This window comes from Dysidea avara, chromosome 4 (assembly GCF_963678975.1).
Source record: "Dysidea avara chromosome 4, odDysAvar1.4, whole genome shotgun sequence".
Classification (NCBI taxonomy): Eukaryota; Metazoa; Porifera; class Demospongiae; order Dictyoceratida; family Dysideidae; genus Dysidea; species Dysidea avara.
Genome location: NC_089275.1, coordinates 27,827,729 through 27,850,851, shown reverse-complemented (window position 1 = coordinate 27,850,851; position 23,123 = coordinate 27,827,729). Strand labels below are relative to the sequence as shown.

General features: G+C 36.5%; 1 protein-coding gene across 1 annotated transcript in view; it reads right to left on the bottom strand.

The window, feature by feature from the left end:
* LOC136253723 (adhesion G protein-coupled receptor L2-like) overlaps positions 1–23,123 on the bottom strand; it is a 65,555-nt gene that overhangs the window by 29,168 nt on the left and 13,264 nt on the right. Inside the window, exons 5-25 of the mRNA XM_066046381.1 lie at positions 22,581–22,684; positions 22,424–22,531; positions 22,287–22,365; positions 22,048–22,158; positions 21,700–21,985; positions 21,537–21,594; positions 16,607–16,678; positions 16,323–16,452; positions 13,191–13,349; positions 13,083–13,143; positions 12,927–13,023; positions 12,702–12,754; positions 12,485–12,608; positions 12,304–12,398; positions 12,136–12,247; positions 11,924–12,080; positions 11,809–11,875; positions 11,699–11,765; positions 11,554–11,651; positions 8,659–8,785; positions 8,557–8,598 (exon numbers count right to left, since the gene is read on the bottom strand). Of these exons, the coding sequence (XP_065902453.1) occupies positions 8,557–8,598; positions 8,659–8,785; positions 11,554–11,651; positions 11,699–11,765; positions 11,809–11,875; positions 11,924–12,080; positions 12,136–12,247; positions 12,304–12,398; positions 12,485–12,608; positions 12,702–12,754; positions 12,927–13,023; positions 13,083–13,143; positions 13,191–13,349; positions 16,323–16,452; positions 16,607–16,678; positions 21,537–21,594; positions 21,700–21,985; positions 22,048–22,158; positions 22,287–22,365; positions 22,424–22,531; positions 22,581–22,684 (2,207 nt within the window). The remainder of the gene's footprint in view (positions 1–8,556; positions 8,599–8,658; positions 8,786–11,553; positions 11,652–11,698; positions 11,766–11,808; positions 11,876–11,923; positions 12,081–12,135; positions 12,248–12,303; positions 12,399–12,484; positions 12,609–12,701; positions 12,755–12,926; positions 13,024–13,082; positions 13,144–13,190; positions 13,350–16,322; positions 16,453–16,606; positions 16,679–21,536; positions 21,595–21,699; positions 21,986–22,047; positions 22,159–22,286; positions 22,366–22,423; positions 22,532–22,580; positions 22,685–23,123) is intronic.

Below are 23,123 nucleotides of genomic sequence, written 5' to 3'. Positions count from 1 at the left end.
TTATTTATTTATTTATTTATTGACTTGTTTCTAGATGAACTCTCTACAGGGTGACTTGCGTGTAGCTGAATTGTCTATCAGATTAACTGTTTGTAGCTGAATTCCGTACAGAGTATCTTGCAATGTAATATAATTCTATAATGGAGTAAGTTATAAACGTAGCTGAATGTTCTATTAGGGTGACTGTTCTATTAGAGTATCTCGATCTCGCATTTGCTACACGTAGTTGCCTTTCGAATCATAACTCAGTGGTTTGTAATCCGATTCTTCTGTACTACTGCAAGGACTTTCTATGATGATTATTCCAGCTACATACTGAGCGGTTTGCCTGGTAGATGTGAAAACTAATAGTTTTTTTATTCATAAAAATTGATCGCGTAATTTTGACACAGGTTGGGTTTTGTGTCATATCTCCATGGTCTTTATCTCAATTCCTTTCAAACCACAAAAAGGCATTCCTACGATGGTTACTCCATCTACATATCAATTTTCAACTCATTTCTCCGGGGTTTACCCTGTACTGTAGGCGTGACAGACCTTCAACCTTATTTTACGCACATAATCGGTCATAACTCCGTGTATGTTCATCGGATTCCTACCAACGTTGGTACTGAGATCCGCCTTAATGAGCCCTTCAAGTATGCCAAATTTCAGCCCTATCCGAGTACGCATTCGAGTTTTATGTAAATATTTTAATAACGACAGTTCAGGTGAATTTGGTGCTGCTTGGTCTTGGCACAAAATTCACCTGAATTGTCATTATTAAAATTTTTACCATTAACCTACCATCACAGCCATTTCTTGGCCGCCACCTTGGATTTCACATCTTTTTTCACCATAGCCTTTCTGAGGGCTGCACTCTTTTTTTACAGCTTGGCTGTTTTTGATTACATTTCACTTCTTTTTGTATTTGTATACCCCAAAGCTGGCCTATGGCCGGCTTTAGGGCTTTTTTAAACCTATCATTTTTTCTTTACCACAGGAAGTAGAATAGATGAAGCAGGGTGATTTCTTTGTAGCTGACCTCTCTACAAGGTTATCCTTCTAGCTGATCTCTCTACCGGATGAGTTGTTTGTAGCTGAACTCTCTACAGGGTGGTTTGTTTGTAGCTGAATTTTCTACAGGGTGATTTGTTTGCAGCTGAACTCTCTACATGGTAGTTTCTTTGTAGCTGAACTATCTACAATGTAACTTCTTCTAGCTGAACTCTCTACAGGGTGACTTGTTTCTAGCTGAACTCTCTACATGGTAGTTTCTTTGTAGCTGAACTCTCTACAATGTAACTTCTTCTAGCTGAACTCTCTACAGGGTGATTTGTTTGTAGCTGAACTCTCTACAAGGTAACTTCTTCTAGCTGATCTTTCTACAGGGTGATTTGTTTGTAGCTGAATTCTCTTCACGGTGAATTGTTTCTAGCTGATCTCTGTACAGGGTGACTTGTTCCTAGCTGAACTCTCTACAGGTGATTTGTTTGCAGCTGAACTCTCTTACATGGTGGTTTCTTATTAGCTGAACTCTCTACAAGGTGACTTCTTCTAGCTGATCTCTCTACAAGATGACTTGTTTCTAACTGAACTCTCTACAGTGTGATTTGTTCATAGCGGAACTTTCTACTGGGTGATATGTTTGCAGCTGAATTCTTTGCATGATTGTTTCTTTGTAACTGAACTCTCTACAAGGTAACTTCTTCTAGCTGATCTCTCTACAGGGCAATTTGTTTGAGCTGAACTCTCTACATGATGGTTTCTTTGTAGCTGAACTCTCTATTAGGTACCTTCTTCTGGCTGATCTGACTACAGGGTGACTTGTTTGTAGCTGAATTCCCCACAGAATAACTTGCAATGTAATATAATTGAGTAAATTATAAATGCAGCTGAATGCTTTATTAGGGTGACTGTTCTATTAGAGTATCTCTATCTCGCATTTGTTACACGTAGTTGTCTTTCAAATCATAACTCAATGGTTTGTGATCCAATTCTTCTGTACTACTGCAAGGACTTTCTATGATGATTATTCCAGCTACATACTGATTTTCAGCTCGTTGCTCTAAGCGGTTTGCCTGGTAGACACGAAAACTAATAGTTTTTTTATTTATAAAAATCGATCGCGTAATTTTGACACAGTTTACCAAAAAGGAAGGCATACACAAAAGGCACAGGTCGAGTTTTGTGTCATATCTCCATGGTCTTTATCCCGATCCCTTTCAAACCACAAAAAGGCACTCCTACGATGGTTGCTCCATCTACATATCATTTTTAACTGATTCCTCAAAGGAGTTTACCCTGTAGGAGTGACAGACCTTCGATCTTATTTTACGCAAATAAGCGGTCATAACTCCGTGAATGTTCATCGGATTCCTACCAATGTTGGTACAGAGATCCGCCTTAATGAGCCCTTTAAGTGTGCCAAATTTTAGCCCAATCCGAGCACGCATTCGTGTTTTATGGCGGATTTTGCGAAGTGTGCGAAATGAAGAAGAAAACGAAGAAATTAAAACGAAATTTTGTTCGCTGATCATAACACACGTACATACTGAAAACTACAACATACTACTACTTATTACCTAACTATATACTTATTACTACCTATACGTACTTAACTTAACCAATGTCAAAGTCAGGAAATTCGTCCTCAGCAGTAAGCGAATACTGGCGGAGTATCATTTTTGCATTGTACAAAGTCACAGACAGTTGCTGGAGAAGTTGGCGCCTAGCAAACTTTCGAGGTAAACTGTTTCTAACAGTTGTTCTGTCAGCTATGGATCCTAAAATTGATAGGGCATATGGTGACCAAACACCAAAGGTCTCACATACAAGAGGGATAAAATCTCCTCCATTATCATTCACAATGTCCTGGTATTGGTTGTCCTTAGCTATCTCACCAACAGCAGCGGCCACCCCAGCCTGAGAAGAAGCAGAAGATATGACAGCAGACTGAGTGGTACTCCTGACGGAGAGATCAAAATAGGCAGGACAACCAAGATGAAAGTCAGGGTGGTATATGTCGCCAGGACGAGATCGGTCAGATGGAATGCCTTGCTCCCTAAGAACACCAGGGTGATCTTGGAGCAAGGCATGGTGTACAACAGACACTAAAGCATTATGACGCTGGATCCTCAAGGGACCATGAGAGCACCCCAGCAGATGATCACCAAACTGGTCAATGACAGATAGACAAGTACAGAGTGGTAAAGAAGGGAACAAAGGAATGCCAAGCCACAAACGTAAAGCTATAGTAAAATCGTGAGGAGGAATTTATTATTATTATTATTATATTGTTTAATTAGCAGAGCCCGCCTGGGGCATAATAGCTAGACCCAAAGCAGGCTGTGGAAGTGCTTTAAGCCAACCACTGCTGGTGCCAGAAAAATGTGATAAAGCACGCAGACGTGCTTGATCACGAATGGTGGAACTGCTTACAAGCTGTTTAAAAAGTGAATCATCTAAAATGGCTTGAAGGTCAGTTTGAGAGGAGTTTTGCAACACAGAAACAGACATACCTTCGAAGAAAGCGAGGGAACAATCCTCCCCGGGAAATGGCATTAAAACATCAAAAGTTTCCACTAAACGTGACACTAAAATACGGGAAGAATTACAGGACCCCACAAATACAGGACCCCACAAATTTTGTTCGCTCGTATCTCGGAAATGGCTGGAGCGATTTTCTTCACATTTGGTGTGTAGACTCCCCTAGCTGGCCGGCACCTCTCTAGCAAATTTGGTTCCAATCGGATAAGGGATCGCAGAGCTACATAGGTGTGAAAATTGCGTTTTCTTTCTTCCTGTTAATATACTCACGGGTGGCACGCCGGCTTCATGGGCCTCACGACACACTACCGTGTGTCTTGATATATATATACATTACTTATCACGCCTACCAGGCAAACTAGTTTATGGAATCAGCTGAAAATAGGTACATAGGTAGATTAATTGTTTTAGAACAAGCTTATAAGGAATCAGATTAAAAAACCACTAAGAAAGTCAACTATGTGTACCAAGTGCGCGATCGAGATATACTCTAATAGTGCAGTCACCCTAATAGAACATTCAACTTCATAATAAATTTTTCTATTAGAACGTTCAACTACAATCTATTCACCATGTAGATAGTTCAGCTAACCCAAAAGAGAGTTCAACTACAATCAAGTCACCCTGTAGAGAGTTCAACTACAACAAAAAAAATCACCCTGTAGAGAGTTTAGTTACAAACAAGTCACCTGTAGAGAGTTTAATTACAAACAAGTTACCCTGACGAGAGTTCAGCAATAAACAAGTCACCATGTAGACAATAGCTACAAATAAATCACTCTGTAGAGAGTTCAGTTACAAATATGTCACCCTGTAGAGAGTTCAACTACAAACAAGTCACCCTATAGAGAGTTCATGCTACAAACAAGTCACCCTGTAGAGTTCAGTAATAAACAAGTCACCCTGTAGACTTCAGCTACAAACAAGTTACCTTGTGGAGATTTCTGCTACAAAGTTGTTTACCTGTAGGAGAGAGTACATGTGATAACTTTCATACAGTATTAATTTTTGTAAAAAAAATGCATCATTATAATAAAGTATCCATTGAATTCAGGTCTTGATGTCTTCTCCTTTCCACAGAAAAAGACAAGTAAAAGAACTACAAAGCTGGCCACAGAATAGCTTTGGAGTATACAAATACAAAAAGAAGTGATATCTATACAAAAACAGCCTAGCTGCAAAAAAAGGGTGTGGCCTCCAAAAAAGCAAGGGTGAAAAAAGATGTGAAATCAAAGGTGGCGGCCAAGAAATGGCTGTGACGGTAGGTTAATGGCAAAACTTTTAATAACGACAATTCAGGTGAATTTGTGTTGCCTTCTTCTAGGATTTGGCACCAAATTAACCTGAATTGTTGTTATTAAAATTTTTGCCATTAACCTACCATCACAGCCATTTCTTGGCCGTCACATTTGATTTCACATCTTTTTTCACCCTGGATTTTTTGGAGGCCGCACCCTTTTTTCACAGTTTGGCTGTTTTTGTATAGATTAAATGTCTACTTCGTGTAAGTGACCTCCATTGTTTTACCACTTTCTATTTTTATGATCCTTAATCAAAGTTAAAATTCATTCTTTTTACTTGTTGTTAACTTTTTTGTAACATATTAATCATGACTGGTGAACCAGTTCATACCATACCAATACAAAGAATGGCATTAGACTGAATGTTTTCATCTGAATTGTGTCCCAACTATCAATTACTGCAATTGAAGTGGCCATCATCCTTTGTAGTTTGCATTCAGTTGCAGATGTTCCGCCCATTTAGTAGAGTAGCTAAGCAACAAATTTTGATGAAATCATTCACTTTGTGATAGAAGCACCAAATTTTCTGTGGAAGTTGAGGAAGCTATACTTAATCTTTTGAGATATGGTGCCACATCACAATCATTACCTTAGGGCATGGTTGGAAACTTTAAACTAGGTTATAAACCCATTTCTAGCTGGTCAAGAAACCATACAAGTACATTCGAATCAGAAATAGAGGTGTACCGATATGGGTTTTTGGCATGTACCGATATCCGATATTGATGCAACCAAAAGAAGCCGATAACCGATAGTCAATCCGATATTTGCATTAATACTTTAAGCAAACGAAAGTGTACATTTACCTACCCTACAACAACATGTGCATGTATTCATTGCCTGTGGTGGTATACAGTTTGGATTTCTATTGTGCAATCCAGACAATTAGGCACCTACAAACATTTTTATGTATACTCCCATGAAGCCTTAAACGGATATTTCTGCATTACTCTGCATTCTAATGGCTTGTGAGAAAGCTGGTACAGCAAGTTTCCTTGGTTATCCTGTGATCCTTCTTTTATTACAAAGGTACTCTATAACTAAAGACTGTGATAAGCTTTCCAGCAACAAACACTAGAATTGCATGTAATTATATGGCTTCTCGTAGCGTAGCACTTGTTGCAGAGTAAACAATAAGCCAGAGCCACATGGATAACGTAGAAAACCAGTGCATAATACGTTTGTGTACAAACTATTGCTACTGTATAAATATCGGTAGCGATATTGGTCCTCCTGCTGTTCTGTACCGATACCGATATTGGTAAAAAATGCCATATCGGTGGCCGATATTGTAGCCGATCCGATTATCGGTACACCTCTAATCAGAAAAGCTTTCAAATATGGTATAATAAGCTTTTATTAAAAACACTTCTAATGGAGCCAATATTTCAGTATAAAAGGTATACACAATCCAATAAAAATATTATATTGCATACCTACGGCTTCATATATCTTGACCCTCTGTGCTTCTTAACATTGCAAGCTAATGACCTGGATGGATACCTCCCTTGGTCAGTTATAGAATAACCCTCGCTTGTCTACGCAGTTCCCAAGTTCCATTATAGTTGGTACGCGTTCACCTGAGCCCCACCAAATATAGTAATATCAAATAGGTGAACATGTGTTCACTCCCAATGGTTTTGTACTGGAACAAGCATGTTTTCATGTTGTAAACATGTTTGTGCGCCTGAATCATCCATACTAAATGTATGGGCTATTTTTAAAGCCTCATAACTTGCTTGTTCTTACCCATATCAAAGCGCTTTTTGATTAGCAGTTCCGGCATTTAAAGGGCTTCACAGCGCTACTAAATGTTTGGGAAGCTGACCCATGTAACAAGAGTTATTAACAAGAAACCAGGGCTCAGGTGAAAGCGAACAGACTATATAATTGTGACCGGGCCTGCGAAAATAGGGCATGTGGGCACAAACTACACCCCATAATTCTACAGGTCATATCTCAGTACTGAAACAGAATAGTTGAATTCTGTAACTTGCATCGATAAAGCCAATTAAATACTTACTAACAGCTGAAAATTACATTGCCATAGCATAATGGTACAAAGAGTTATGAGTTATGGAAGTTTGAAAAAGTAGGCAAAAATCATGTGCCCACATGCCCTATTATCGCAGGCCCGGTCACAATTATTAAAACTATAGAGTACTTTTATGGCTTCCCAATACATTTTCTATTTGTTTTATTTGTCAGGTTCTTTAAGCATGAGATGGCTGGTAATTTTAATGGCACCATATCTAATATGAAATAGTATGAACCAAGTAAATGTTGTGCCAAGTTTGGTGCTTTAATCGAAAAGTGAACAATTTTTTTGCTTAGTGAACAATTTTTTTACTAGTTACACATTGTTACAAATGAAGAACAGTTCGAGAAGAACCTTTGCAATTAATCCACTCACTATGGAAAATACAGAAGATTCCCATTTCAAATGTAAGGAAGTTATTACAAGGGTGTATTTATGGGAGTTTCCTGGGACCCCCTTTGAAATTTGAACTTGTGGGCTTGCAGCAAGAACACCAAAGTAAAACCATCAGTTTGGCTGCACAAAATTATACAGAAAGATTGGAATAGAGCAGGGCTACAGTGCATGTAATAGGCTTGCTTTAAAGGTTTTAGGGAGAACAAGAGTATAATTAACTATACAAGAAAAATGTTAATAAAGATCAAGATACTTGAATAGAGCAGTCAGATGTATTCTGATATAGCAGTCAAAAAGCACTTATTCATAATAGATTGCAGGTATAGTTTCAATAAAGAATAATGTTAATGCAAGACTAGCTTTAAATTTTGAGTTTTTAACTGCATGGAGAATTGGATGTAGCTATTTGGATCACTACAATACTCCTGAGCAGCCATATTATAACCAGGATTTAAAGGGAGCTAAGCAACTAAGCATATACTGATTATATATTGATAGTTTGTATTATCCATAGATTTGAAGCATTTAATGTTCAAAATCTGTTAGTGGCGGGAGACTGTGTCCCAGACACCTGCTACCAATTCAAACCCCCCTTGAAATATCCTGGATACCCCCTTTATTATGCGCTACTGTGAATTGACAACTTTTGCAGTCAGCAAAGAGAAATTGGGACACAAAGGAGAACAAAGGTAAGTCCATGATGCATTCATTGTATGTACTGTGGTATGACAAAGGGAACCTGTTGAGCTGAAGTAATATCTAGCAGTGAAAAAATCAAGCCTGTAGCCTTAACCATTATTGAGTTACACTTGTCTGAAGGAATTAGTAAGTCAGTCAGTCATTCAGGCAGTAGAAAATTTCACCACCAAAATATTAAAAATCTGAAGCAATGTATTGGAATCATTTCTAGTTATACTGAAGGCACTTTTGAGCTTGGCTATACTATACCTAAGCAACATTACCAAGGCCCCATGAAAGTATTGCGAGGCTGGTTTTTGGTCAATATATTTTGTGAAAAGCACAAAACTCCATGATCTGCACTATTGTACTGTAGTAAGAGAAAGAAATGTTAAACATAATATACATGCATGTTCTTGAGCAAGGGAGAGTACGCAACAAAAAGTTATGTCTAATAAACAGTCATTATTACACCCACTGTTCTAGCTACTGTTATAGTAGTTGCATTGAATGTGGTCTAGCCATCTTGTGTGTGACAATAATATGCAAAAAATTCTTAACATAACAGCTATTCTTAAAATAGATTCTGCTAATGACAGCTATACTGGTGCTTACCTCTTCATTTCTGATTACATAGAACAACATGATAAATACACCCTAAATGTATAAAGTATTTTATACTTGCATATAATTATAAAATTATAGAATAACTGTTACCTGTAGTGTATTCAGTATTGTAAATATCCATGCAAACACTTCAGTGTCTTCATTCACAGCCAATAATCCAAAAAGCCAAGTTAGTCCAAGTAGTGGAAGTATTAACACAGCTGCCTTGACCAGTACTCTATTAGAAAACTCCAAATATGAAACACTCAATAATGCACAAATATATACATATATACAGTACCTGAATGTATTGCATGCACTCTGCAATAATGCTATTACAAAAATTATAGTACATAAAAGTTTAGGTCAATGATTATCTTTGAATCACTCAATGACGTACAAATACTGTAAAACACAGTGTACATAACTGAATGTGCTGCATACTGTACATGCTACAATAATGGTATAGCATAGTAAAAAAATTATATAACAAATCAAAATGCTTAGTAGGTTTAAGTTATGCAAGTACTGTAGAAGGAAAATTAGAAATTAGATTAGGGATCAAAAGCAGTGAGGCCAAAACGTAGTGAAACAAGAGAGCTTACCTATTCTTGCAGAATATACTAATAGACATTTAATCCGTATACTTCAGTCTATAAACTATGACTGAATTAGGCATTAAGTAAATGTCCAGCAGTTTAACCTGCAGGTATAGGCAACTTCTCTTGTTTCACTACTTTTATATGCTTTGATTCCTAATCCACCTAAACGTTTGTAATTTTCCTTCTGCATGTGTTTATAACATACAGTAGTTATGACTAACAAACCCACACATACTGCATAAAAAGAAAGAAAACAGCATAGCATAAAATAAATTTGCATCTAAATGCATACCCCAGCATCAATTACTGGAAAGTGCAGTGGCCATTACACTGTCTTCAGCTATGTTTTGCATTACACAGCAATGCAAATGAAGAACAGTACGATAAGTGTCCCTGCAATCACTGCAGAAAATATGGGTGATAAATGTAACATCTACCAACACAGCCACACGGAAGCCATATCAAACTACCTCTAACTGACACCTTGCTTTGGTAGTGATAATAACTGGGACACAAAGAAGGACAAAGGTAAGTCTGTGATGCGTACTGTGGTTGACAAATAGGCTGGGATGAACAGTGAAAAAATCTAGCCTGTAGCCTAGTGCAATGTTGAGTTATGCTTGGCTATAGGCATCAGTTAGTTAGTCAGTTAGAAATCTCACATAAACTTGTTGGAAAGATTTGCTGATGGCACTTTTGGGCTTGGTTATGCTTAACCAATACTGGCAAGCTGTTTTAAAGGAAAAATGAGGGTGTTTTAGGGTGATTTTGAAGAGAAAGAAAGCCCATAACTTCATGATCTCTAATAAAAATACAGTACAGTACTACTGTACTGAATGATAATATCTGTGACCAAATCTGACATATACTTATAAGTAGCAGTGGCTAAAAAAACTATTTTTACAACTAGCCCTAACTGGGGATACACATAGTGTTTGATTTGTGCTGTATATTTCTATGATTGTCCAAACACTTAAAGTAAAGAGAGGGCTTGTCTGACAAAGAGGAAGATTTATGACTGACTAAACTGGGGTCTGGGGTATATTCTCCCAGGAAATGTTTTAAATGTATGTAAGTGTGCCAAGATTGAATCTGGAAACAATTGTAGTGAAATAATTGAGATTTGGAAGCAATTAGCAAACTGAAGAGACAAATTTAAAAATAAGAACTATGTACAATACACACTGTATTTACATGCAAGCCTTGTTTTATCAGAGTTAAGGCAATTTTATTTTATGCTGTACTGCTAGAAATAAAATTAAAACTAGTTGGATTGTAAGGCAATTTTCAATTAAAGAGTAAACCACAAAATGGAAAATTTTTGAAAGTGACTATCTCAAAATTGGATCTTGAGGAGGTACTTTTAGTCCAATCCCTGTAGTAAAGTTTTATACTCTTCTGTGGTACAGCTGGCTACTTTTGTGTCTAAGTTTTGTAACTAGCCTAATCCCATTACAACTAGCCAAAAGTCATTTACAACTAGCTTTTGGGCCACAACTAGCCCCCTTTTAGCTCCTGATAAGTAGGATTCCATACATGCACACAAAATCAACTCATATATTTATCATAATTAGATTGCTGGCCTAATATACAGTACAATGATATTTCACTCTGTCATTTCTCCAAAGCTGGAAAGTCTCCTCTCTGCAGCAGCTTTTCTCAGACACAGTAAAGGCCTTAAGTGGAGATTTGATGCCATTGCTTTGGTAGAAGGGCATCAAGTGAGCTGGAAAAGCCCAGGCTGGTGGAATTCAACCCTTTGCATAAGGGTCAAGTGGTACCAGACTATGGAGAGCTGGCTGCTCTCATTCTTCTTCAGTCTGGAGTGATTTGAGTGCAAGGAGGGCTCACAGATACTCAAAATTGGACCTCTGCCGTTGGATCATCTGCAAGACCATCGGGAGATGCAGCCAGCCATGGATGTTTGCTGCTGATATGTATACCTCTATGAAGGACATGTCTTTATTGGCTGTCCATTCACTCAAGATTTTCTTTGAGACAGTTAGCTTTAATTATGCCCATGCAGTAACTAATCATATGTACTTGTGGTGTAACAGATTGCATAATGTGGTTTTAAATAATTACTACAAGATTTCTAACAATGAGGGTGCCCATTAACCATTTGACCACCACCTGAAAGGTGGATTTTGTCAAATCCAGTCACATTTGTCTTCAAGTACAATATCAATCACCATTAATGCACCCACTTATGAGTACTTATGTTCATCTATTATGTAGGCTCACAACTTCACAAGTTCTTTTCAATTGTGCACTGATCATACTCACCATCTTCTTTCAACTCTCAAAATGCAATTACAAACAACAATCGTGCCAAATATAGTTCACAACACTTCAGTTTCAAATCCAATATACTGAGGTGTTTATACATTAATTCATTTCTTACTTTGCAATTTCAATGTTGGAGGTCTTTGCGGCTTTCACTGAATTACTTTTGCTGGAGTAAATCCGATATAGCGATGCAATTAAACAAAATGCATTGATCTATAAAATAATCTCTGGACTAGTTAATTGTAACCTAGTTATCTTACTAATATGATCAAAAGCATTGGAGAAATAAATGCCCAAATAGCACCTTTCTCTTCAGATATCCAACACCTAAAATTATGATTTATTTTAATTATACAACATATTTTCTCACCTATCATTACTCCCATATTGTTCATGTGATACAGCAGAAGATATAATAACAATGGGAAGAGGTAAACCTGTACATTATGCTAGTAAACAATACAATAATATTTGTTGCTACTTACCCCAACCAAGTAGCATGAAAAATTTCCTGGTTTTGAAAATTCCACTGTACAAAACAAAGTTCAACCAAATGAATAGCATTATTCCTTCACACAACATCCAGCTGAATGCAGCCATGAAAAAATAATGAAGCAAGATGGCTATGATGAGACAGCCAGCCTAAAAGAAAAGCAAGTGATATGTATTTACAATGAAATACTTCAAAATCTGTTACCCTATTATCAGTAGCTGTCTCAATTCCACTGACAAAAATTATTAGACCCATCAACAATGCAATAGAAAGATTCAAGTGATTAAAATCTGGTACTTTATGGAAGATTTGCTTACTGCATAAACATAAAATAATATGCCTCTTGTATTCAATGGGTGTGAACACACTTACTGTAACACAATCAGCACTATTACAGTGAATGTCAAACACACAATAGATATTCCACATCCAACATAACTAACAATAGAGAGTGCTTTAGACTCAGCCTACATGCAGCATAAATAGATTATACTTGCAAAACAGTACAACGTTGAATCATTGAATTGAATTGGATCAACATACTATAACTTACATTTTGTCCTGTTGTATCTACCAGAACACTAAAACTGGTCAAATGAGATGATGTGCATTGAACAAAACTTCTGTTGCTTCCTATCTGTTGTATACCATCTTCAGAAAACTGACCACGTTGATAACTATTGTTATATAAAGTACATCATTTTGTGCACAGATATTTTCAGATATCAATGTAACATTATTATTACAGTAGATTGGCAATATGTGTTTACCTTGAAAAATCAAAGAAGACACAACGTATGTTAGAGTATGATTGATTTTCAGCCTACAAAACAATATTGTTAAACAACAATTCCAGACTAGAACTACAGTTTATAGAATAGTTTACTGTATGTAAACTATTCCCAGTGTGATTTTGTAATTATCTTGTCACTTCAGCAATGTTTAGAATAAACATCAGAAGGACAACCAGATGTGTACACATTAAATATACATACCAATTGAATGTTGAATGATAAAGAAACACTGTCATTGCCCAGGTTTACTCTCTCTGTAGATATTTGACTAGATAAGATCAGACTTTCAATTCTTGTCCTAAAATATCAAGATATATTTTCTATACATAAATTAAATGTAGAGACAATTGCCATTACCCAGGATCAGTTGGTAGATGTACATTTCTGGATACAGCATTAACCACAGCAATTCTTCTTCCTGTCAATAAATTACTGTTAATTTTTTATTATAATGCATGTTATTACCTTGGGCTATTATCTGGTTAAGGAGTATAGAGCTTGGTATTTGAATCATGGGTGTCATTTTATCAAACATCTTATTACCAGCGGTGTTTAAAACTGATGGAAAGCTCACACTTTCAATGTTCATCAAATATTCTTCTGTAGGAATCTGTACCTCAATAACTACATTAATAAAACAAAAATATCACAGCATACATCATAATAGTAGTAAAACTACTGTATATTTGCTGCAGAGTAGATGCACCAATCTTCTAACCCAACTAATTTTAAATATTAGAAAATAATCCCTCTCTTATTTTAGTAATGCCCCATGACATTTTGTGCAAAATGTCGTATTATTCTCCTCCTTCTTCTTCGCATTCTCATTAGCACAAATAGGCTTGTGAGGCAAACATTTTTATCTTAGGCTGTGTTAGTTTCAGAAAATTGCTTATGGTGGCTCTCACAAGAGAGGTGGAGCTACAAGATTTGTACTGAAAAAACTTAACTAGGCAAAGAACTTGTGTTTCAAAATCGAAGGCTGTCAGTTTCAGTCACTTGTGCGCTTCATGGCACAATCTTAGACATAAGTAAATCTGAAGGTGCCCCTACCTCTGCCCTTCTCATGCCCCCTAGGACTTACAGAACTATATTGATGCTAAAAACAAGCTGGGAATCATTCACACTGTATTGGAGTACAGAAAGCGATGGACAAATAGGAGACAACAGTTACAGTATAAATGCATTTTATATTTATAAACTATACATTGTGAAGAAATTGAGGCCAGGGGATCTGGATTCCAACACAAATCACTTGGAATCCCAAAATGGAATCTGGAATCTTGGGCAAGACTCTAAATCAAATGGAATTTTGATAAATGTTCTTAAGTCCAATTATTCCCGTATAATTAGGTGTTGCAACTAGTTTAGTCTCATGAGCACTGTGCATGTATCTCAGCATGTTTGTACAACCTCGCCAGTGATCCAATTAGTCTGGAAGCCAGCTGAGTGCATAAACAGTGTTAATATATGTGACTGGATCTACGAAAACCGTTCTTATCGCCCAAGACAGGAAGTTAGATTTTTTCACACAAACACAAAGCTTAATGAATGCACCATCAAGTTTCACTGCCACAGTCAACCAAAGTAAAGTGGTCTGCTTTTGCTGGCTGCTTTTCTAGAGCACAGTGGCGAGCCGTACGAGTGGTCTGGGGTCTTGATGGAGCCCTGGCCAACCAGGAGATGGTTGTGTGTGGCTGTACAGTTCCGTGGTGTTGGACAATGACCTGTGCTGTAAATTTCCTTTCATTTTAGCCAGTTCTGAGCCCTGAATGGCCTATAACTTGGCCTAATTCATCCCAGCTCATTTCTTTTCAATTTTTGAACACCATCTTGTCCTCCTTCCAGGGCCCCCACCTCCCACCCTTCTGGAACTCGCCTGATACAGACAACCTCGGTTTAGAAACTATCTAAAATGGCGGGAAACTTAGCTGTTGACTACTTCTTCAGTGGATGATCAGGAAGGTAAGAAACTGTTGTGAAACGTGTGAAAATTTGGTATGCGTAGCTACCACCATTGGCCAGCTACAGCACACTGAATATTTAAAACCGACGTTTCTCGATACTTTTAAATGGGCAATAAGACCGGTTTTCCCAGAGACAGTCACATATGTGTAGCCAGCTATTTAAATTTCGAATCTGGAATCTTAGCTGGAAATCCAAAATCTTCACAAAAAAATTGGTAATCTTACATGTGATTTTTGGGTGGTGTTGAACCGCTTGATTGGGCAAACTGTTTGATTTTTTGTGTAACAACCAAGATACTCCAATAGAGCAGTCACTACTCTAATAGAACAATCAAAATTCTAATATCATCAAATGACCAAATTATTATTTGTGACCGGGCCTGCGAAAACAGGGCATGTGGGCACAAACTACACCCCGTCACTCTACAGGTCATATCTCAGTACTGGTACAGAATATCTGCATTCTGTAACTTGCATCATAATGCCAATTAAATGCTAACCAAGAGCTGAAAATTGGACCGCAATGGCATAATGGTATAAAAAGTTATGAGCGATGGAAGTTTGAAAAAGTAGGCAAAAATCATGTGCCCACATGCCCTATTTTCGCAGGCCCGGTCACATTTAATACACCTTACCATCAAACAGGTTTTATCTCAGCTAAACTATCTAATTTTCTAGGTTGATACATGCTTTGCAAAGCATGCACTTTGTTAAATAACTACCGTATACATACAAATTTTTGGGGATATAATTTTCGTGGATTTCACTGTTGCTTGGCTGTCCACAAAATTTTCATCTGTGAAAATTTGTCAGGATTAGCTGTATGGTTTCTAATAGGTAACATCAGTGAAAAATGAGTGACTCTCGACTGGTAAGAACAAGGACTGATATCAATTTGCGGCCAAGTATTAATCACAGTTGCTCTATAATCAGAGACAGTTGCTTTTTAAATCAAAGATAGCTACCTACAAAGAGAATGGGTAATGTTGCATTCACTTGGCTGTAACTTGATATCAGTCCTTGTTCTTACCAGTTGTTTTACAGATTGATGATGGTAATATTCCAATCTATTTGGCCATAACTTTATGTCTCTCCTTCTTTTTACCAGTCATGTTGATCCTACTTTGCTTGGCAGAGCCCTTTTTACAGCCACAAGTTTTAGAATGTTCATTTATTAAGTGCTTCAAAGTGCAGGATAGAAGCCCCACCTGTACTTGTAGGATATTTGCCCTCGGCTTTGCCTCGACCTCAGTTTGATATATAGTACCGATGATGGTGTTTAACTGAAACTTAGATTCCTAGTGAAGGAGTTTATATTGGAACTGCTCAATAGTTATTGCACAAACAATTACTGCTAGATTTTATCTCAATGAAAGGTGTTAAAACAAGAGTCAATAAAAGCCAGTTGCATTACAGAGGTCTGACCCTTATGGGACATAAGCAATCTACCATATATCACAGTAGTTGTAGAACATATTACTTATCCTTTTGCTCATAAATGGTGGAAATGAAGGGGGGGGGGGGGGGGGCTGTAGAACATTCTAAAAGGCTCGTTAGGTATTCTAATTGAGCAGATGAGTTAGGACATGGTACATACAAATGAATCTGATTAGTACACTTGTCAACTTACCAATATTATTTCTCACCAAACTTACTGGCATAGATTCATTACTACTAGTGTTTAACGTGGTACTATATAGTATGCCAATTCTCTCAGTGGCCATTTGTAAGAGTTCACTGGTTGATGTTGTGTCATCTTCCTGTAAGTGGCATTGTGAAAATAATAAATGAGCTAGTACCAGCATTCCATGTGTCAAAGCTAGACAAATTGCACATTTATATACATAAACGTCACCTCACCAGGAGTGGGTGCAATTTTAAAATTAATCAATGCACTATGACTTTAATACATACTTCATCTATCATGTCTTGAAATGAAATATCATTTCTCTCATCAAGCAAGTTATCCAGTATATCCACAACATTCTATCATTGAAATACAATGATCAACAAGACAAAGATATAATTATAATATTTTAGTACATTGTATGTAATAATTAAGGAAGATTGGTTGTAATTACTATTAGAATAAATACAGTGCAGTCTAAACATACAGTACTGTTATGAGTCGGACATATGTTAATGTATCATATGTTCAAAAGGGAAGATGATGCTATTGACACATGACAGACAGGAGACTGTTTATACAAGAACCAAGAACACAGGATTGTTACTGTAAACAAATGATATGATTTTGCAGTGGAAATTTCTTAGGGTGGCCATTCCAAAGTTCAGCAAAATTTTTCTGGCCATCCCAAGGTATATAAACAACTTCAAAATTTGTCATAGTTTCTTCATATGTATTTTTCATCCTCTGTTTCCTACTGGGTGAGTCCAAGAGATTAGTTGGACAAATTTCCAGTTATCAATGCTTATTGTATGGACTATACAGAATAACTAAAAATAGTGGTGATGGAGGGTACACAAACATTTGAAATACATGGGCAAGCATTTGAAGGCTACATAATGCATTATCTTGAAATTTGATGCAGATAAAAAGCCTATAAAGGTGAATTAACATATTAAATTTGCAATGAATCTGATGAATATGCAACAGAGCTATGAATGTTATTTGCAAAAAGAGATCAAAATTTTATCATGACTACAGGGTAAACAAACCGCTCATGGAAATAACTTGAAATTTGGTGCGTGCAGACTAGACATCCTAACAGTTACTGTACCTTTTGATGGTTTTAAAAACAAAGGAGTAGCATAAGCAATCATTTATCGGATTGACTCAATTACTGGAAACATATTTTTCAATTATTGGAAAGGTGTTTTACTAATAAAAACAGCGGAATTCTGTGGTACAAAGAAGTGGAATAGTCGACAAAATTGTTTTATGTTTGTTGAGGGTTATAATTCTACTGATAAAGGAATGGACAAAAGTTTACAGCTTGTTTGACTTCTGTACAGTTTGGGGATGTATAGTTTACCGTGCGCCATCAATGGCATTTGTTCTCCATCGCTCTGAGAGAGTACTGTTGATTTCTACTTCAATGTTAGTCACCAAACAATAAAAGAAACAAGACAAGCCATGGCCAAGTTCAGGACTTGATAAAACTTCCACGAATAAACATGGTAAGGCTACTATCAAACATGGCAGTTGAACTGGCATGTTCGTAGATGACACGGCGACTGTGGTGAAGGCAGACGCTGGTGAGAATATAGTTCAGAATAGTGTACTACCATCAGGCCAACTGTTTAGAAGTGTGGGTACTCAATTTCATCACTGGAAGTGAAATATCCCACCATGATATCCCTACAAAACATCTGAAACCAAGAGATCAAGAACAGTGCAAAGCAAAGGATCTAGAATTGGTTGGGAGCTTGTTGTTTCACTTCTAATTAATATTACTGTAGAACTGTTAAATGACCATTGTGTGTTCAATTATCAAGCAATTCATATGTACATTTTTACCAAAAAAATCGTAACTCCTACATTACGCATTCTGACATTCTAAAATTATGCATGGATGTCCGTTATAGGCACGTATAATTGTGTGGGAATATTGTCAAAATTTTGATGGTTTCAGGAATAACCTTTTCGTTGGTAGTAAGAAATTGTTCCGGTAATTGAAACACGCAAGCGTATGTGAGTTCCGGTAAACACGTTATGGTTCCGTTAACTGGTTATTTCAACTCCACACCTTTTCATTTGTTACTGGTCAGGGAAACCAGCTATTGACATCAAACTAGACTTTCCTTTCGACAGAAGGATGATATCTAGGGGAATACCTCTGCCAAAATGTGTGCCTGAGGAATGTTTGCAGTGGAAGGTATGTTCTGTGATAATAAGGGTGTCAGTAATTGATTCCCTACACTAACCACTACAGAGTTAAAAAGCAAAAAAAACCAAACAACTGTAAATTGCGGGGTTCTAATAGAACAGTCATTGCAGAGTTAAAAGTGCATGAAAAATGTTACCTGAGTTCAAATCAGGGACCTCCATTCTGACTACCCAAATCTATAAATACTGAGCCGCTACTATCACAGATGATCACCTCACCTAATTTCTACTTTCTAAATGAAAAATCTACTTAATAGTAAAATTTCATAATTTCATAGGTACCAAAGGAAATTCTAGATTTTTTAGTACATTCTATGTGCTTTCCATTAGACATCCTAAAAAAAGTGCACTCTATTATTAGAGTATTACAATAATATTAGTCAAATAAAACATGCAATACAATACAATTATAATCTCTGTGTCTTTATTGCATCTGCACATTCAGTTAAAAATAATGACAGTATATTATTCTGGTATTGATGTTAACATCATTGTAGCCATTTCTTTGACACCAACTTTAATTTTAGAACTTTAAAACCATGGATATTGTGAAGGTTACAGCCTTTTCTACACCTTGGCTGTTTGTTATGCAAACACATTACCACAGATCAATATAGATGGTATGTATTCTCTGATGGTATTATTTTTACAACTAAAGTTACGCTTGAGCTATTTATGTAATGGTATTGTAACGGTATGGTAGTAGCATTTAAGTATGGATCGCCCTGAAAATTTTGCGTGCTCCCCAGAATCCTGCCTTTAAAATTCATCCTAGAAACATTTTACAAGACGAAAAAAATCATCTTTATGGAATAGTACTAGTCCATATAAATATTAAAATTATTATAACAAAACATTTATGGGTGGCCGTATATAGAATTTTTTAAAAATTGCCCAAACTCAAATTTTGTCGTACTGCTTCACTGTCTCACTGCCAGACCACAGTCGCAAAGCTAGAGGCCAAACAAAGCAGCACACAGCCACCATTTTATGCCACAATAACAAACTCACCAGTGGGAAGTGCCTTTTGAGGTTTCGACAAGTGTAGGCCCTCTGCGCCTTGTCTTTACTTTATCTTCAATTAGGCTGCTTGTCTTCTTCTTTATCCAACGAATCCATATAGAGGCTTTAATTTTCCATATCAACACCTTCTTTCAGTTGCATATTTAGACACCACAGAATTATTTCAGAGCTGCATTTCAGAAGCGCTTTAATTCAAGTGCTACTATAGAAGAGATATACTAGCTAGATATCTGCAACTTCGTGATTGGGATCCCGTTTGTGATAGGTTCGTGACCACACCCATCAAATAAAGATCTATATAGGTGGACTAATAGCGATAGAGTATGGAGACCACATGTACCTCTTAACAATCTAGTTATTTACTTATCAATAAACAAGATAACCTCACCCCAGCAGCCCTTATCACTGCACACCTCTTGGCTGACTTAAGATATACTCTAATACAACAGTCATGTAAGAGATTCTAATAGAAGTTACATTGTAGCTAGCTGTGCTACAACAAAAAAAACCTAAACAAACTAATAATGTAGGTATCTATGCAATAATAAGTAGTGAAATAAGAAATGAATGATGCATGCTATTGCAGCATTGGCTTGATGGGAAAGTCCCTACTTTGGCACATTAACTATAGCAATTATTTTGTTCAATGCCAAAGTAGGGACTTTACCATCGAGCTATGCTGTAATAGCATGCATCATTCACCTCTCTTGTTTCACTACTTTTTATTGCATAGATCCTTACTTCATTCTTAAATTGACAATTTTTTATAAATACAAGTGCTTTGAAAATAGCCTAATAAGCTTAGAACAATGCCCTTAATCAAGCCTTTTATTAAATGGCTTAAATAATAGTTAGACACCAAGACCAAGGGAACTAAGCGATTTAGTAACCCCGATGGCCTGAGGCTGTAGCGTCCCTAGCGCAGCGAGGGCGCTACTAAGGGCCAGAGGGGTTACTAAATCGCTTAGTTCCCGTTGGTCGCGGTGTCTAACTTATTTAGACTATGGTTTAAAGTACATACCTTTATAGTCAGAGCATTAGGGTGGCGTGAAAGAGCAATGCAGAACAGCAGAACGGTTTCTTCCTGAAGTCCTTACAGCGCCCACAAAAATAAATATTCTACCGGTAACCAGAGTAACGGCTAGAGCTATAGTAGATATGCCGCTTAGTCTACTATTTCTCCAGAATTGTTCACAGAACACAGAGAAGAATTGTATTACAGTATTATCAAGTACTCCAGTGTACCTTTCGTGTTATAATTATTTTTCACATACAAAATTGCCTGAGGGCGGGTTACTAAATGAACATGTGTAGGTGACTAAATGAGCATGTCAGGTGACTAAGTGATTTAGTAACCCTCTAAATGAGCTATATCATAGTCTAATTAAGAGTATTGTTCTATTTATGCTTAGTAGTATGCTTTAAATATTAAGAGCTGACAGTGTTTTCGTGATTGTTGCCTTTGAGTAAATGAATGCTCTATAGTGTCTTGATCTTATTTCTGTATGGTACAAAATATTAGCCAAGAAACAGTAATAATTATAACAATATTACCTCTTTTATGTGAATAGCAGAGTGTGTTAATATATTAACCCCTTAAGTACACAATGCTATTTGAAAATTGCCGGTAATGCTTGCTACTGAGAGTTAAACTTCTGGAATGTGCTGTTACAGTATGAACACATCATTATACATGCACAAAGTTCTTCACCTTTGATTACAATGATGCCTATTCAGGCTATAGAGAACTGTTCTGTAGTGTTGGTATGGTGAGGAATATGGTCATTTTGAGAAGAAACTGAAGTGTTAGTATACTCAAAGTGTTTGCAAAATATTTTTTAGTCAAAACTACTTGCCTTACAATCAGTTTAATAAAGTACAAAAACTTTTATAGGCTTGCATCAACAACCTGCTACACTCATAGCATTATACTATATTATGTGAACTCATTCTTTAGTATATAGACCTTACCTCAGCTATTTGCATGGACATTGGATGACCAATTTCATCATTAACAGTTTCAGTTACCCTGTGAACAAAAAATGAGAAATCGAACAAAGATCAATACATAGTTTACATAAAGATAGACACAGCTGTGTACATAGTTAATATTTTATATCAGGAACAAACATACGTAGTAATAATATCCAAAGTAATAGCTGAAGAAGAAATATCATTTGGTAATAATGGTTGTGATTCTGAAAGATTTGTTATCTCATTCAATTCAATTGCAATCTCCACTAAAGTTTCAGGCATAAACATTATTGTCAAATCTCTGTCTTCAGATGTAATTGTGTTATTGACCAGATTGCTCAACTCTACAGCTCTCATCAAAAGTCGTATTTGCCCTATTGTTTGACATTGTGATACATTAGGAGATGTCCACTGATCATCACTAACACATCTTCTGCTTGCTAGACCTACATTCACAATGAAACATATACAGCTATGTAAATATTTCTACTACTTGATCATTCCATACCTTCCACTTCACTTCCTCCAGGACATTTTTGAATGGCAGTTTCGCCAACAACAGTTGCTGGCCATGTTATGTTCCAAGTTTCATCTTGTTCCAACTGGCACCCAATAATGTCTTAGAAAAAAATAATATTCATTCTACTATCATAATAAGAAAACTGAAGGAAGACTATATATACATGTAGCAACAATATCAATATACAGCTTCTGGCAAAATAAATATTTATTACATACACTGTATACCTGAATCATCCATCTCTTTACAAAATGCATCATTTTGTACACCATTACTATCAACGCTAAACACTTCTGGACATTCATCCTAGTTATCAAAACATACTTATTGTAAAGATAACAAAACAATTTGTTACTAAACAAACTTTGTCACAAGATGGTTCATCACAACCCAGATCACCATCAGGAAATCCATCACTGTCAGAGTCTAGTCCACACACATTTCCATCACCAGCAAAAGTGGGACTGTTACACTGTATAGGATATGTGTCTATATAGCTTTATAGGTTCTATTATGCATACCTTGCAACTATTAGAACCACACAAACATGGAGCAACACTAGGTCCACTGCAAACTGTGAAGTTTCTATCATCATTTTTGATGTCAACAGAACATGAACAGCTTACTATAAATAAATACCAAAACATTTTACATAGAGTGAATGTTGCACAACATTATTCTGACCCCTGAACTTGAATATGAGGAATATAGTAATGACTGATTATTTTTAGTAATGCACACACATGATTGTGATTATGTTTTGCAGGTAGTTTGTTACTGTAATTATTTTGCTTTAGACTGTAGCCAGCTGTTCAGTTGCAATATTCAAGTAAAATAAATTATGAGTTGACTGAATAAAAAATGTGTTGTAAAATTTGTGTTGTTGTAATTATGTGTTGTAAAATTTGTAATCAACTGAATAGCATTCAGCAGTGTTACTTTTTGTATTAATTTTGCATAATTGTTTGTAAAACTAGTGTATACATCACAGAATAGAATTTTACCACACTACAACAATAAATTGGGAGAGCACTTAAGTTCACTCATTAGCATATTATATCATT